At 46.8% G+C, this 16,186-nt stretch overlaps 1 protein-coding gene across 3 annotated transcripts; it reads right to left on the reverse strand.

Annotated features, from left to right (window-relative positions):
* Positions 1–738: 738 nt before the first annotated feature.
* LOC109764890 (uncharacterized) lies at positions 739–15,663 on the reverse strand. Of its 3 annotated transcripts, none has more exons than XM_040387081.3 (3): positions 14,733–15,640; positions 12,080–12,375; positions 739–1,210 (listed from the first exon to the last, which is right to left on the reverse strand). In XM_040387081.3, exons 1-3 carry the CDS (start codon positions 15,518–15,520, stop codon positions 1,083–1,085), a joined length of 1,212 nt encoding a protein of 403 aa, XP_040243015.1. In that variant the 5' UTR covers positions 15,521–15,640; the 3' UTR covers positions 739–1,082. The 3 variants fall into 3 exon arrangements, with proteins under 3 accessions (XP_040243015.1, XP_020179263.1, XP_073352622.1); XM_020323674.4 differs by lacking the exon at positions 739–1,210 and adding an exon at positions 2,500–2,977 and having other exon boundaries at positions 14,733–15,663; XM_073496521.1 differs by lacking the exon at positions 739–1,210 and adding an exon at positions 11,840–11,974.
* Positions 15,664–16,186: the final 523 nt, after the last annotated feature.

Consider the following 16,186-nt stretch of genomic DNA (forward strand, 5'->3'; position numbering starts at 1 on the left):
AGAAGGCTGCCCCTATTGGTAAATTCAGCCAACTCTAAGCACACCAAAGGTCAGAAGGAAGTAAGGTCACGGAGCCATTCGCAACATGATTATCTTAGTAATTTTAAATCCTATTTTTTGCTTAAGCATAAGTTTCAATCATAAGACCTCGTGGAATAATCATATTAGCTTGATCAAATAAAAGGTGATTTGTCCCGCAAACACTTCTATTTCAATACAAATCATATGATTGCTAAATGGAGTACACAAAGCATTTAGTACTGAACCTCCCCAAGAAATATTTGTGGCTTGGTTCAAAAGACCTCCCTATTTTCGGGACTCGGTGCCTGCATCGTTTTTCGGATCTCCCCGCAGTCCTTATAGGGACTGCACCTAGTAACCCTACAAATACAAGTACTGGGGGCTGCATTCGCAGTACACCAACCTCCGTCGTCCAATACATAGGACGGCTGGTCAAAGGCTTATGTCCTACCTTGTAGCTTGAGTCGCGAGACATAGTCTTAAAAAATGCTGAGGACCGACCCAAAACCCGTTGCCAAGTCTGCTCAAGAGCGCGCAGGAAAGCATGCCGAGCTCCTAAGGGGCCCCTATTCCAGATAACGGACGCTAGCACATGAGTTAATTGGTTGAACAGCAGCGTTCTTCCCCGCAAAAAAAAAAAAAAAAAAAAAAAAAGAACAGCAGCGTTCTCACAGCGGATATAAAAGACGTCGCGCGACACAAGCAATGACAGGTCCAAACCAAACAAACAAAAAAATTGTACTAATCAACAAGTACATTACAGTCTCCGGTGCAAAACTTTAATTTGCAGGACTATCGGGCTTGGTCACCCGCTTAACAATGTTTTGTAGGGGACAAACTCCTGCAGCATACTCGGCTTCCTCGGTGACTTCATCGAAAACTGCTGCGGATCGCGACCTCGAGGAGGGGCCGCACCAAGGGCCACATATTCATGTTGGAGTGGTGCACCCTCACGCCAGCAAAAACCTGGTGGGCTCCTTTGAAGGACGCGGAGTAAATCCAGCTCTCCAACTGCTCACGGGACTTCTCGAGCAAGGTCAGGACAGTCTCAATGTCAGTTGTCAGCCTGGGGTCGCCACGGAAGAGAGTGCCACAACAACCTCGAGTGTGTTTTTCATCTTCTCAGCCACTGCCGCGACCTCCCGAAGAAGGGCCTCCGTGTCATCGTTCTGAATCTCCGGAAGAGGAGCTGAAAGCACAAAGGGGCACGCATCAAGACAGCGGCTCCTGAAGACACAAAACGGGCATCTTAGGAGCCATATATTTTGCAGCAGCCTCCAGGTTACGACAGTTCTGTTGTTCGCCCACCACCACCCACCCACCCCACCCCCCCCCCCCCCCCCCCCCCCCCCCCCCCCGGGCCGCGGTCGTCTGTTGTGCCAGCTTCTTCTACATGACTTCGAGGTCCCGCCGAAGCCTGAAAAGGCATATCCGCGGTTATGGACGACTTGGAGCTTGGTAACAGTTTGTGGAACAACTTCACCCTAATAATTAAAACTACCCAACGTGTGAGTGCCTTGAATGTCTCGTTACTTCATTGTGGGTAAGTGAACGGGGGACAAGGTAGTGTTATGGTTGCGTAGACAAGTGAATATGATGATTGGTATAAGAGATATCTTGCTTTAGATTACGCTCTCTTATCTTATACTATCTGATGGACGTAAGTTCTAGTATATGATGCTTAGTGCATGCAGCTTCACCGCTTATCCCCTCCATACGTAATTGTATTGTTAGTGCTAGTACCACAAGTAATGAGACTTGTTGAGTGCATTTATACTCACCCTTGGCACAACAACAAACTTGCAGAGTTCTACAACTGGGATGCAGAGTTTGGACGCAATTATTTGAGTTCGACGATGTCGACGAGTAGATTAGTGGATTCTGAATGGCAAACCTGGAACCCAAGGAAGGGATTGTCTGCTTTACATTCTAGCCTCTTAGGCAAATGTGGATTTTGTTTGTACTCAGGCTTTCGTTTATCTTAAGCTGCGTTAATATAATGTTGGACCAAGTGGTCTCTAATTGTAATAAATTTAGATCTTGTCACTTGTATGCCATATTCATATCTATATTGTTGCATTTTCTATAATGATGTTGTTGTGATATTTAATTTGTAAAGTCCGCGGCATATGACTGCATGTATATGATATGAAAGTCCTATGTTATATATGGCGATGTGATTCTTGTGCACTACTCATATTCATCGGAGCTAGTGTAATAGGACGAGTCATGTTATTGCTAATTTTGATAGGTTGCATTGCCAAACTGTTGTTCAGCCTAGAAGAGGTCATTGAATATTGTTAGACGAAATTGTAATCCCTAAACTTTCAGTAAATGCAAAAATCTTTCTCTGCAACCCCTTAATGCAGGTCAACATCCCAAATGCTTGTCACAGAAATGGATGTATCTAGACGTATTTTAGTTCTAGATACATCCATTTAGGAGTAGAAACTAAAGTTATCACATGTAGCCTTTGGGTTGGGCGTATCCATGTCAAGGAGGCAACACTTATGATTAACAAGGATGAGCAAACTTGTGAAATGTGGCTGTCGCTGTCGACAAACTAGTCCGTTTTATAACTTATAAAATACACACTTGTAACAGGGTGGGTCCTACTCAGATAAATCGAGCTCTTTCATGCTCTTTATTACAACATTTTGCCTCAACTCCGCGTCAAGCGTGTCCAAGTCCCATGCCGTGGCCAAATAGCCATAGAGGACCCATGTCGGTTCGCCCTTCTCATCCACCTTGACAAACATGGGGTTACTGCCCCCAACAAAAGATGGGGTGAGGCCCCGGGCGTGGACCCACTGCGCTCGTCCATGGCCTTCCGCCTCCAAGAGCTCAGCAAGCCGCACAGCTTCCTTCAGGCCAGCCAGGTTGCTTGCGAATGTCACTAGCATGGCTCCATCCTTGCCCACTAGTGGCTTCACACTCACACCGGCGAACCCCATTTCTGGACGTCACATAGATATTCATGGATGAGTGCCTGGGACTCGTAATAAATTTTAAAAAAAAACTAAATGCAGCAGACAAAATTGAATCGAGTGTTAACTGGGTATGAGCAAACTGCTAAGATGCACAATATTTGAAGCAGAGAAAAAGGCTCAACTAACTGAAAGTTGTACTAGGAGAAACTACACTTCAATTCCCCAATCTACTACTCCCTCCGTCCCACAATGTAAGACGTTTTTTTGACACTAGTGTAGTGTCAAAAAACGTCCTACATTATGAGACGGAGGGAGTATTATTCTATTGGTGACGCTCACTTGACCACCAAACAATTTGTGTGATCACTTAACCCCCTCATGGAGAATCTACACAACGCCCTAAACCAGGATTAGTGCGGACGTGGCTGGGTTTGCGTGACTAAACGACATTTAAGCAAGAAAACATCATTGATGCCGTGGTTCTCTACCACCCAACCGACGCTCTCTGTTACTTAGCCTGCTTCCATCAAAGAGCACACATAGATAGTGGGGCACACCCCATATTATTACCAGGCCATAATTATATAAGATTCTAAGCTCCATGCTGCAACAACTGTAGTATAACTTGCCAATATTAACACACTTTGTATATACATATTTTAGAACCAACCTCACTATATGGTATATGCACATTTGAGATTAAAACTACAGGGAAACCCACACTAAGGGCATATTTTGACAGACAGGGTACAATCCAATCCCTTGAATGAGAACTCATGTTAATCAACTTAACTTCCCACCACAAGGGATCGGGCAGGCCTAAACCCCCTATCTATCCAAATAATTCCAAGGTCACACTGACGGGTAACAGACCATGAAACGTTAAGATGCAATCCAACTCTTTGAAACCACACAGCATTAGACAATATAAGACACAGGCAAATGACTACATTGTTGGAAAGTAAATAAATTTTTAGCTGACAAAATACTGTCAACCATGTTAATGATAAGCCAGCTGACATAAGGTGTAATAAAACATGGACAGGGGAGCTCGAATAAGTCAGGTAGACCAAAAACATTTTCAGCTTTTTTTTAGGCAAACTCGCAAAGCTTTTTATTAACCCGTCACAACGTTTACAGGGACGAAGCAAAGATCTTCAGGGTAGCCTAACCAAACATGGCGACCGGTCCCTAGAGTTAAAGCATGCTTTGCAAGTTTGTGGGCCTCAACGTTCGAGGTTCTAAATTCATGAGAGAAAATGCAAGAAATGAAATCTCTAGACGACTGATTAATCTCCAGCACGACTGCCCCATATTCAGATGAGGAACCTTTTCCTATCGCCTCCACCGCAGCTTTACAATCAGAAGCAATCGACGCCCTTTGAATGTATAGATCATTTGCTAAAGCTAAGGCTTCTCTGATGCCCAAAACCTCGAGTACCTCCAGATCTCCAAAGCTTCCAAAAACGACAGCTGACGCTCCAAGGAAGATGCCTGATTCATTCCAGCAGATTGCCCCAACCGCCCCATAGCGACCCGACCTTGATACTGCGGCATTGGCATTGATCTTTACATGGCCCTCTAGGGGTGGTAGCCAGCCGGTTGGTCGTGGCGGGGCTGGTCCTCGTACAGCAGGAGGTGGTGTAGCAAGGCAATCAAGATCAGCAAGAAACCTGTTTATGAATGCATGTGTTGCAAACGGTGTCTGAAGAATTCCTTCATGAATAACTTTTCGCCGTGCAAACCAAATAGCCCAAAGAGTGGTAATCAGAGTGGTAATCAGAGTGGCAAACTCCTGCTGTGAGATCGAGTCACTCATGGCAAATGACCAGGCCTTAGCATTTTCATCTTTGTTCATACACATGTGTTGCACTAGCTCCTCACTTGATAGGGCCCAAACGCTCCGAGATAATGTGCGGTCCAACAGAGAGTGCCGCCAGCTATCTTCCATACCGCAGATGGCACAAACATGAGAGTCTGACATATTGCGTCGGTGTAGAACGTCGCTAGTTGGTATAGAGTGCTGCGCCAGCCTCCATGTGAACACCTTGAGTTTGGATGGAACCTGTAGCTTCCACACCGACGCCCAGCCCCTATGCTCACCTTCAGAATTTGAGGTATCTTCCATTCCGTCCAGCCAGGCTTCTCTACCCCTTTTAACTCGACAAAGTTGTACGCTGATCTCACCGAGAAAATGCCCCTAGGGTCCCGGGCCCATGCCCAAAAATCATCCACTTGCCTGGTACATAAGGGAATCTTTAGAACTGATTTGGCGTCTAAAGGCGTGAAAACTTGACGAACCAACTCCTCCTTCCAGCTCGCAGTTGTTGCATCAATCAACTCGGACACCAGCTGTGGCGGATTGACAACCATGGCCCTGATCGGTCTGAGTAAAAGATCCCGAGGTATCCAGTTGTGTGTCCAGATGTTCGTTGTGGTCCCATCCGCTATTCTGCGCACAATGCCAAGTCACATGATATCTCGTCCATCTAGGACAGCTTGCCATATCTAAGATGGATGGTGGCCAAGCTCCGCCTCCAGGATTGGGAAATACACTGCTTTCAAAAGTCTCGCACTGAGGGAATTAGGCTCATTCAGTAGTCTCCAAGATTGTCTTGCTAGTATAGCAAGATTAAAAGTTCCATATCTCTAAAACCCAATCCCCCAAGATTTTTTGGCCGAGTAATGACATCCCATGACACCCAACAGGGTCTGTCTCCTCTTTCCTTGCTTGCTTCCCCACCAAAACTGCCTTATGATCGAGACATAAACCTCTCGGGAGCCTGAAACAAGACATTGAAAAAACAGGTATGGATTGTGCTACTGATCTGATGAGAACCTCTTGTCCAGCAGCTGAAAGAAGTTTCTCCATCCAACCCTTGATCTTCTCCCATATCCTATCCCTTAGATATTTGAATGTGCCATTCTTTGACTGCCCTACCTCAGTTGGCAAGCCCAGATATTTCTCACTAAGGGACTCATTCTGCACATTTAAACAGTTTTTCACATCCTGCTTGAGTGAGTCAGGGCACCCTTTACTGAAGAAAATTGATGACTTGTCATGGTTCACTCGCTGCCCCGACACCGCACAGTAAATGTTCAACAGGTTTGAAACCAGGTTTGCACCCTCAACGCTAGACTTAAAAAGCAACAGGTTGTCATCTGCAAACAATAGGTGGTTAACAGCTGGAGCTGTGGGAGCCACCTTAATTCCAAGCAAACAAGCAAAGACGACTGTGAACTGGATTTTAAAAGGCACGAAAGGCCCTCTGCTGCAAGTAAGAATAGGTAAGGGGAAATAGGATCTCCCTGTCGAATACCTCTCGAAGGTTTGAACTGTTCGAGCTTTTCTCCATTGAACAAGACCGAGAAAGAGACAGACCTCACCATGGACATGACTATCTGAATCCATTGGGTTGCAAATCCCAATTTGCCCATGATAGCCTGCAGGTAATCCCGCTCAAGTCTGTCATAGGCCTTCATCATATCAAGCTTCACCACACAAAAACTGTTAGCTTTGGATCTGTTCCTCTTCATAAATTGAAGGCATTCATAGGCACAAATAATGTTATCAGTTATGAGTCTACCCGGAACAAAAGCCGACTGCTCATCCGATATGATGTCGGGCAAAATCACCTTCAACCTATTGGCCACCACTTTAGAGGCGATCTTGTATAGCACGTTGCAAAGGCTAATAGGCCGGAATTGAGTTAACAGAGACGGGTTCATTACCTTTGGTATCAGAACAAGGACTGTATCATTAATACTCTCCGAACTTTCTTCTCCTCTGATTATTCTCATTACCACTGATGTTACTTCATCCCCACACATATCCCAGTGCCTCTGATAAAAGTGTGCTGGAAAGCCGTCCGGCCCAGGTGCCTTTGTGGGGAACATCTGAAAAAGAGCATGTTTCACTTCTTCCCTTGAATATGGTGCACACAGGGATTCATTCATCTCCGGCGTCACTTTGCGTGGAACATGTCTCAAAACCTCATCAATGCCTTGAACCCCTTCAGAAGTGTAGAGGAATTTGTAAAAGTCCAAAACCATCGCCTTCAACTCCACAGAATCCTCTGTATATATGTCGAGGGAGTTATATAGAGCTTTTATCATGTTCTTCTTCCGTCTCATACTCGCCCTCATATGGAAAAAAATTGTGTTTCTCCCCCTCAGACAGCCATTGTAGTCGGGACCGCTGGCGCCACATTATTTCCTCCCTGTGGTATAGCTCTACCAATCTATCACAGATTTTTATCTCCACATGTACTGGACCAGTTCGGGCTGGGTCATCACGCAGCTGTTGTAGTTGACTATTAAGATCCTTTATTTCCTTCCTCACGCTGCCAAAAGAGTCCCTACTCCAGGATGTAAGGTCTCTGGATATTTTCAATAGCTTGTCATGGAAGTCACCAATACCGTAACCAGGTGAAACAGCATTCCATCGGGATGGAATGTTCTGCTGCCATTCTTCATGTTTTTCCCACATTACCTCATACCGAAAACCTTTAGGGCCTGAACTATTTGCTTGTGTATTCGCAAACTGGAGCAATATTGGTCCATGATCAAAAGATGCAGCCGAGTGGTGACTTAGTGTTGCCAACGGGAATCGAGTGCACCAGCTAGGAGATGCCAGCGCCCGATCTAGCCTGACCCGGGTATAAGACCCCCCTGCAACTCTTTTCTCAAAAGTCCAGAAACGCCCTTGATGGCCCAAGTCCATGAGCATGCAAACGTCAACCGCGTCCCGGAAAGCTTGTATTTGCGCATTGCTACGATTAGCTACTCCTTGGTGTTCATCCGGACATAGCACTTCATTAAAATCGCCCATGCATAACCATGGCAGATCGTTCAAAGTTGATATTCCTTTCAACAGATCCCAGGTTTGATGCCTCAAGTGCGTTTGTGCTTCACCATATATGACTGTAAAACATCACGGATCCTGTCGTTCCTCCCGCACTTTAGCATCAATATGATAGCAAGAGTCGCCCAAAATCTCAACATTGCTTACATTATTCCAAAAAATTCCAATTCCACCACTTCTCCCCTGACTACTAATTGCGTAAGAGTTCTCATAACCTAATGTACTTGCTAGAGCTTCTACACGTGCATCGCTTATTTGAGTCTCAACAATCCCAAGCACGGTAGGGGCAAACTTCCCCGCGAACTCGCGAAGCTCTCAGACTGCCGCAGGTTTGCCTCCGCGGCAGTTCCAGCATAGGGCACTCATTGGGCCTGGCGGCGCCCTTCGAAGGAGCCCGCCAAATTTTTCACTGCTGAAGTTGATCCCTCTTTGCCTTCGCTATTGATCCTCGTCCTCTTAAGATCTCTCTGAGGTAGAGGACTCACATCCGAGCCTAGAGATAGTACGATGGCTAGCGCATTACCGTCTATACCCGGGGCTGGAGGGGTCACCTGGTTGCCATGCAGAACCCTAGCCGCGATCCTTTTTCTGGTGGGATCGTCCATATCCACATCCACGTCCTTCTCCATATCCTCCAGATCTTCCTCCTCCTCCTCCTCTGATCTTCCCTTGCTCTGGTTTGCTGAATCATTGTCTCTGTCCGCATCATATCTGTTGCCTGACCGACCACCAGCTCGGCCTCCCCTGCGTCCTCCACGCCGACCCCTGCCCTCTCCAGGGCCTCCTCCCGTGCGCGTAGCCTAGTCCGCACGGAGCTCCTTGAATACCAGGGCCGATTTGGGATGGATTCCATTACCATGCTCCTTAAAAAGGTGCCCTAGCATACCACAGACGGCACACCAATCGGGTAGCTTCTCATATTTAACCTTGTAGATCTGTCTCTTGCCATCTCTGATCATTGAAACTGCGTTCTTGTTTAAGCACATTGATTCTAACCCACACTCGATAGAAATTCCCCACAAAGTCATGAGATGGGGATTCTGTAAAGAGTACCTCCCCCACCTTAGCAGCAAGCGGGGTGACCAGGTGGGCATATAGATTAGGCACATCGTGGATTTGAATCCAAGTATCAATTGTCTCCAGCTTGACCGTCGATGGTTTTGAGATTCCATCATACGGCGCTATAATCACCGCATCCCCTCTGAAGTTCCATGGGCCGTCATGCATTACTCTCTCCCAATCTCCCAGGCAAGAGAATTGGACAGTATAAAGATTATCTTCCAGAGCTTTGAATTTTGCTACCTGTGCTATATCCCACGCATATCACATGTTCCTATAGAAACATGTTTGACTGTAGGTTTTTGAGGTATTGACCTTGGCTATCGCGATCCATCGAGGTTCCTCCGGAGGTGCCTCTTGCTCGTCGAAAACCACATCATCTAAGTCCTCTATAAGACCTAGCTCTTTCATCATCTGTTCCACATCGCTGACCCCCAAGGAGCCTGGCGCCCCATCAGATGCCATTAGTTCACTAACCCGACGAAGATCAGATCGGGTTTTGTTGGGGACCCTATGTCCGCCTCTCCCCGGCTTCTTCAAGACAAGGGACGATCCACGACCGACCCCCAGCCCCTATAGGATGAGACCAGGGAGGTAGTCGGCGGCAGGGAAATCACAAACTCAACGGCAGCGCAATCGCCTCCGAGAGGAAAGAACATTTTCAGCTGAAGCATAAGAGCAACTCCAACACACCAACCCATTTCGTCTGCGCGCGTCCGTTTGGGTCGACACGGACAGAAAAGTCAGCCCAACGAGCCAACCCAAACGGACGTGTGTCCGCTTTTCGTCCGCCTGCCGACCCATTCCCGGCCCAATTTTGAGCCTCATTTGCGTCGGTGCGGACACGAAACGGACGCGCGCGTCGCCCGCCTACTCCTTCCCCTGGCCCGCTAGTCGGTGGCACATTGGCCATCCTCTCCCACCCCATATCGACTAGCGTGCCTCTGCCAGCAACCAGTGCCGACACACCTCCCCCCAACGCCGCCACCTCCCACGTCGCCGCCACCACCGTCTCGCCTACGGGGCACCGAAGCTTCCCACCCCCACCTCCCGACGCCGCCGCGAACAGGAAGCCGCCTCGCCGTCCTGGCCAGCTCCTTCCTCCTGACGCCGGCACGCTCGTCGGACGCCTCCAGGCCAGCCACCTGGTCCAATGGGAGGCACGCGTCCCTTCGCCGGCAAGCTCCTTCGTCGACGCCCGCAAGTTGTTCGACAGTTTGCCAAGGTACAAAATGGACTCCGCCGACGAGTTCTTTTTCCACAATTTCCTTTGCGACTCCGACGATTCCTCGTCCGATGATGAGATCTTGGCTGCCGTGTTGGTCCATCACCACCTTAATAGCCAACGGCCATTGTTCCGTGGCTCGATCCCAGGGCACCTTCCGACGTTGAATCGCAACAGAGAGAGCAGCCATTTCCTTCTTTGGAAGGACTATTTTGACACAACCAACCTGCTTTTTAAACATCAGAAATTCCGGCGGCGTTTCCGTATGAGTAGGCATATTTTCAACCATATTAGAGGGGGTGGTCGGATACAGTAACTATTTCGAGTGCAAAGAGGATGCGCTTGGAAAGATTGGCTTCTCATCTTATCAAAAATGCACTGCAGCCATCCGGATGCTTGCATACGGAGTGCCCGGTGATCTCATTGATGAGTACGTCCGTATGAGCGAGTCTACATGCCTAGACTCCATGTACAAGTTCTGCAAGGCTTTGATTGCTGTGTTTGGCCCTGAGTACTTGAGAGAGCCGACTTCTCGAGATATAGCCCGCTTGTTGGCGATGAATGCCAGCAGGGGCTTCCTAGGGATGCTTGCCAGCATAGACTGCATGCATTGGGAGTGGAAGAACCGCTCTTCTGCTTGGCAAGGGCAGTATAAGGGCCATGTCAAGACTTGCCCTGTCATACACTCATACTTGAGGCTGTGGCCTCACAAGATCTTTGGATCTGGCACTCTTTCTTCGGCATGGCCGGATCACACAATGATATCAACATGCTTCAACGCTCGCCGGTGTTTGCAAGGCTTGCCGAAGGCAACAGCCCGCCGGTGCATGTTACCATCAACGGCCACAACTACGACAAAGGATACTACCTAGGTGACGGTATCTATCCTCAGTGGACCACTATTGTGAACACAATCCCCAACCCTGTCGGAGAGAAGAGGAAAAGATTAGCCCAAGAGCAAGAGAGTGCTAGGAAGGACATAGCGTGCCTTTGGTGTTTTGCAATCTCAATGGAGCATCGTTCGTTATCCTGCTAGGACTTGGAGCACCAAGAAGTTGTGGGAGGTGATGACTGCTTGTGTGATCATGCACAATATGATCATAGAAGATGCGCCCAGAACATATCTACGATCAAGGGTTTCAGTTTCAGGGTGAGAATGTTGTGCCTGAGCATGGAGGAGCGGCAATGTTTGAACAGTTCACCCAATTTCATCATGAAATGCGTGATTGGAAAACTCACATGCAGCTGCAAAATGATTTGGTTGAGCATATGTGGGCTCATGTTGGCAACCAATAAATGTATCTTTTTTTCACATGTATTTGAGACAATTTAATTTTTATTCGGCTAAAACTATGTGAAACTATGCTTTGTTTGGTTGTGAAGCTATGCTATTTTTATATGTTTGCTTCTGAAATAATGCAAAATGTGTGCATATTTGTTGTGAAGGGGCGGCCACGCCGGCAAATCTAGGTCGACGCGTTGGGCGCACTGCCGACCCAAATGATAAACCGGGCAGACGCCGAGCGGGCGGCCGACCGAAACGGACAAAAAGCGGACACAATCGTCGTCCATTTGGGTTGTCGCGTTGGAGTTGCTCTAAGGGTAGCAAGCCTGCTCTTCACGGAAATTTCCTCAAGGGAGGGTGAAAAACGTAAGGGGCGAGAAAACCATCTAATGCAATTTCCAGAGACCAAATTGTGTGATTAATCCTTCCAAGAGAAAAGTTGTATTGGTCATTTAAAAAACGTGCCAGTATAGTTTTCAAAATTTCATAAGTAACCCTCAAAGGTTATCTTTTGGCAGGGCTAAGACTTATTAGGGAAAATGGTTTTATAAAGCTTTGGCTTTGGTCCAAGCAATTGATTTGTCGCACTCCTTCAAATAAACACAAAGAGGCTAAACATCACAATCTGCTCATTAACAAAGTAATCAATTTGAACTGCCAAAGTCACAGAGACAGAGCAAGTATTTGATGAGTACCTCTGAGCTTGCCATCCATCTCTTTATTAGTCATGACATCCTTTTTCCCGTCGTTATTTGACTTGTATGTGTTCTCAACTATGATTGTTGGTGGCCATAAAATATGATCTCCTCGATTGGCTTCAGCATCAGCAATAGATAATGTTTGGTAAGCCTTTCTGTTTACAGGATCTATGGAGTAGTTCCAACCCATAAGAATACATATAGCTTTGTGCAACCCAAGATGATCTGCACGAAGCTCTGGATTCCTCGTATTGTATGAATGATTGAGGAGTGCATGCAAATCCATCGAGTCCCTGTAACCAAATTATGCATACAGGCATCTTCAAAAATAAATCGCATGACATTGTCTTCAAAAACCATGCATATAACTGTCTAATAAAACATAAATATATATATATAAGTATATAATTAGTCAATTTCGTGGGCCAAAAAGTTGCTGACATTTCAAGAACAATACAGGTTGAGAAATGTAAAAACAAAAGAAAACAGAAAGAATGCTGAAACAAGGAAATTAAAGATCGCAATCAAACTCATGTAAAGAAAATGAAGGACAACTGGATAAGTTTTTTGTTTTCAAATATAAGTAGAAAGAAGGAAGAACAAATAATTGCCACGAGATTAAGAGCAGTGTTCAAGAAAGCGTTTTTAAGCGACACTTAAGTACGCTTAAGCGCTGGGTGATGGCAAAACGCTTTGCTTTGGCCCTAAGCAGTAGATTGAGCGCTTTTTTAAAATTTGGCCAGAATTTGGCTGTTTTTGAACTACTTCTGCTTGGCTGCTTAAGCATTAATGGCATATGCCATTTATCTTATTATTAGGGTCTGTTTCGGAACTATTTCCTACAGATTCTGGCCAAACTCTGGCAACATGATCTCTATTAGACAATGTCTATTTCAACTGAACTGCATTTTAGTTGTTAATTTGCTCGCTGTGTGAACCTCATGTGTATTTTCTATGGTGTGAACTGCACTTTAGATGCTATTTCAATTACCTATGTGCTATGTTTCCTATTTTCCTGTGCATATAATTCAAAAACAGCCAATTTTGAAAACGCTGAAGCGCCCATTGCTCTAAGCTGTGTCCTTCCGCATCGCTTACACTTTCCGCTTTTTTGAACATTGATTAAGAGTGGAGAAGCATAGGCTGCATAAACTCGGGATGAGCAGCATGAAGCTCTGCATTCTTCGTATTGTATGAATAATTGAGGAGTGCATGCAAATCTATATAGTCCCTGTAATCAAATTATATCCATACGGGCATCTTTAAAAGGAAATTGCATGAAATTGTCTTAAAAAATCAAGCAGATAACTGGCTTATAGGACATGTATATAAGTATATAACTGGTCAACTTTGTATGAGCCAAAAGGTTGCTAAAATTTCAAAAACAACAACATAGGTTGAGAAATGTAAAGAACAAAAGAAAGCAGAATGAGTGCTTAAACAAAAAAGGGGGATTCTGCCCTTTTAGTAAAATAGTTTTGCTTGCTACTGCAACTCGACATCAAAATTCAGACAACCATAACAAGGTTAGAAAATAAAAAACGTAGCACATGAGCCCATACCTGAATAAAGAACCACAAAGACGTGTAACAAATTTGTTTCCACAAGTAGAAAACTAAACATTGCAAACAAACTCATGTGAGAGAAAATTAAGGATAGGCCTTTTGTTTTCACATATAAAGAAAAAAATGATGAACAAATTGTTGCCACAAAATTAAGAGTGGGGAAACGTGGGCAGCATAAACTACTTGGTCAAAGTTTCAGGCCAAGTTCTAGGAACCACGAAAGTTAAACAAGAGTGACCAAGGTTCCTTGTTTCTTCATTCATATGCTCCTCTGCATAGATGGGTATCTACCATCTATAGTACTAGATCTTATCAAAAGTACATGAGGTACCAACTGGTGGGACTACATTGATAAACAATCTTGTACAAAACAATAGACGATGACGAACTCGATGCTGCCGCAACAGCGAGTAACTTTTCTACATAAGAAGTCAACCCATGATGTAACTCATGCAGGAGAAAAATTATGATAGCAAGTCATGTATCAAGTAAGCAAATCCCAAATGGCAAAATGGCCCTTCCCATGATGTCTAATTTACCCAGAGGCATGCCCTGCATAAACTATTTGGTGGAGCTTCATGCTTTATAGCTCCAAAACATAAATAAACAGAACTGTTTTGAGCTGTGGATAGCTAACACTAACGCTAAACTAAAACAGTTTCATACAAGGAATGTTAGACAACTATAGAACTACCAATGCTCGATAAGATGCAAGCTGGAGTGGCACATCACGACTACTCAGGGATACAGAGGAGAGTGACGCCTAGCACCTAGGCCTTTTTTAATGCTACAGGATTGCCTTCTAGAACAGTTCTGGGTTAATAGAGAGCATGAGGCATCAGTCAGAAGATTTCCTCTGTCAGCTAATGAACAAATTGCATTCACCCGTGAGAAAAAAAATGAACAAATTGCATTGATAGCTACAGATATCCTAGAACTAGTGGTAGCAAATACTAACAAATAAAGCTGTATCCACTGCAATCGCTTCCAGAAATTTGATCTATACTAAACTGCTAATTATGCTCAGTTGGTAGAGTATGTGCAAAATAAATCAACGGGCAAAGATTTTGCATTGAAGAGCAAACCTATTACAGACAACGCATCTCAGCTGGGAAATCTGTCCATTGGCCCGGTAATTCTTCTTCACCTCCGTGTTTTCATTGATCACCCTCACCATCTTAAGAAAGGAGCTCTCGAGTGCTTTCGCATCCAGCTCTGACGTCTCGACCTTGACCTGCTTTGCAGTACGCCTCTCCTCTGGTTTCTGATGCTGTTGGTGTTGGCGGCCCGAGGACTCACCGGGGGCGCCACCATTGCTTTGACCCTCCCGCTTGCGCTTCTGGGGCGGCCCGGGAGGAGGTGCAGCGTGCATCAGTGGCGGAATCCACCTGTTAAGGCCAGGCCCCGGGCCGGGCGGGCCTAAGTGGGGCGCAGGGAATATCGGCGGCTGGCGGAGTTGCGGTGGAGGCTCTAGGGGCAACGCGAAGTAGGTGCGAACCGTGCCGTCGGAGAGCGCGACGGTGCGGCGGTCGAGGCACTCGAGACCATACTGCGGCGGGGGCGGAATGGAGGCCATGGCGGCCTGCACCGCCGCGACGGTGAGCAGCGGGCGCGGCGGGGGCAGGGGCTGCGGCGGCTGGAGGTGGGCGGCGTGCGGGGATGGGAGGGGGGGGGGTGGGTTGGGCGCGCCGTTGGGATTTGGATTAGGGTGCGAGGGGGTTGAGTGCGCGGCGTCGGCCGCGGTGGGGAGGATGCGCTTGGGGTTGGGATCGGCGGCGGAGGAGGAGGAGGACGATGCCGCCTTGGTCGACGGCTGCGTCGAAGTCGCCGCCGATGGCAGCGGAGGAGGATTGGGCTTGGCGGCGGCTTTCATGGCGGAGGATTTCTTCTGGCTAGGGTATCGGCCGGGATGGGATTGGATTGGATTTGCAGGAGAAAGTGGGGATCCGAGAGAGAGGAGGAGACCGAATCTCTTTTCTTTTCGGAAAGTTTAACAAATTAGCGACCAGTTGCGCCAAATGACGCAAAGATCTGTTGAATTTTTTTTTAAACGTAGGCCTTTATTAATTAAGCAACCAAATTACACAAAATCTTCCGGATGCAATCCGAACCAGAAAGAAAAATACAAGGACTCACAGAGTTCAAACTAGACTTAGCTAAGACATGAGCTACAACATTACAGTGCCGACGAACATGCTTGAAGGACACAGAAGCAAGAGCAACACACTCCGCCTTGATCTCAGCAACGATGGTGCCCACCAAAGATCTGTCACAGGCCGAAGAGTTCAAGCGCTGAACCAGCGAAAGGCAGTCAGAGTGAAACACCATACTGGAGAGATGCTCCTCCCGAGCCAGCTTGCCAGCACGCCGAAGAGCAAGGGCTTCAACGACCTCCGGGGAAGAGACACCAGGGAGTGGCTCGGTAGCAGCAGCCACACACTGGCCAGAGTGGTCCAGAATGACCACTCCCGCCGCCGAAGAACCCCGAGCCAGATCGACAGCCGCGTCAGAAGACACCTACATAGTACCCTGCGGTGGC

The sequence above is a fragment of the Aegilops tauschii genome, chromosome 4, assembly GCF_002575655.3.
Source record: "Aegilops tauschii subsp. strangulata cultivar AL8/78 chromosome 4, Aet v6.0, whole genome shotgun sequence".
Taxonomy (NCBI): Eukaryota; Viridiplantae; Streptophyta; class Magnoliopsida; order Poales; family Poaceae; genus Aegilops; species Aegilops tauschii.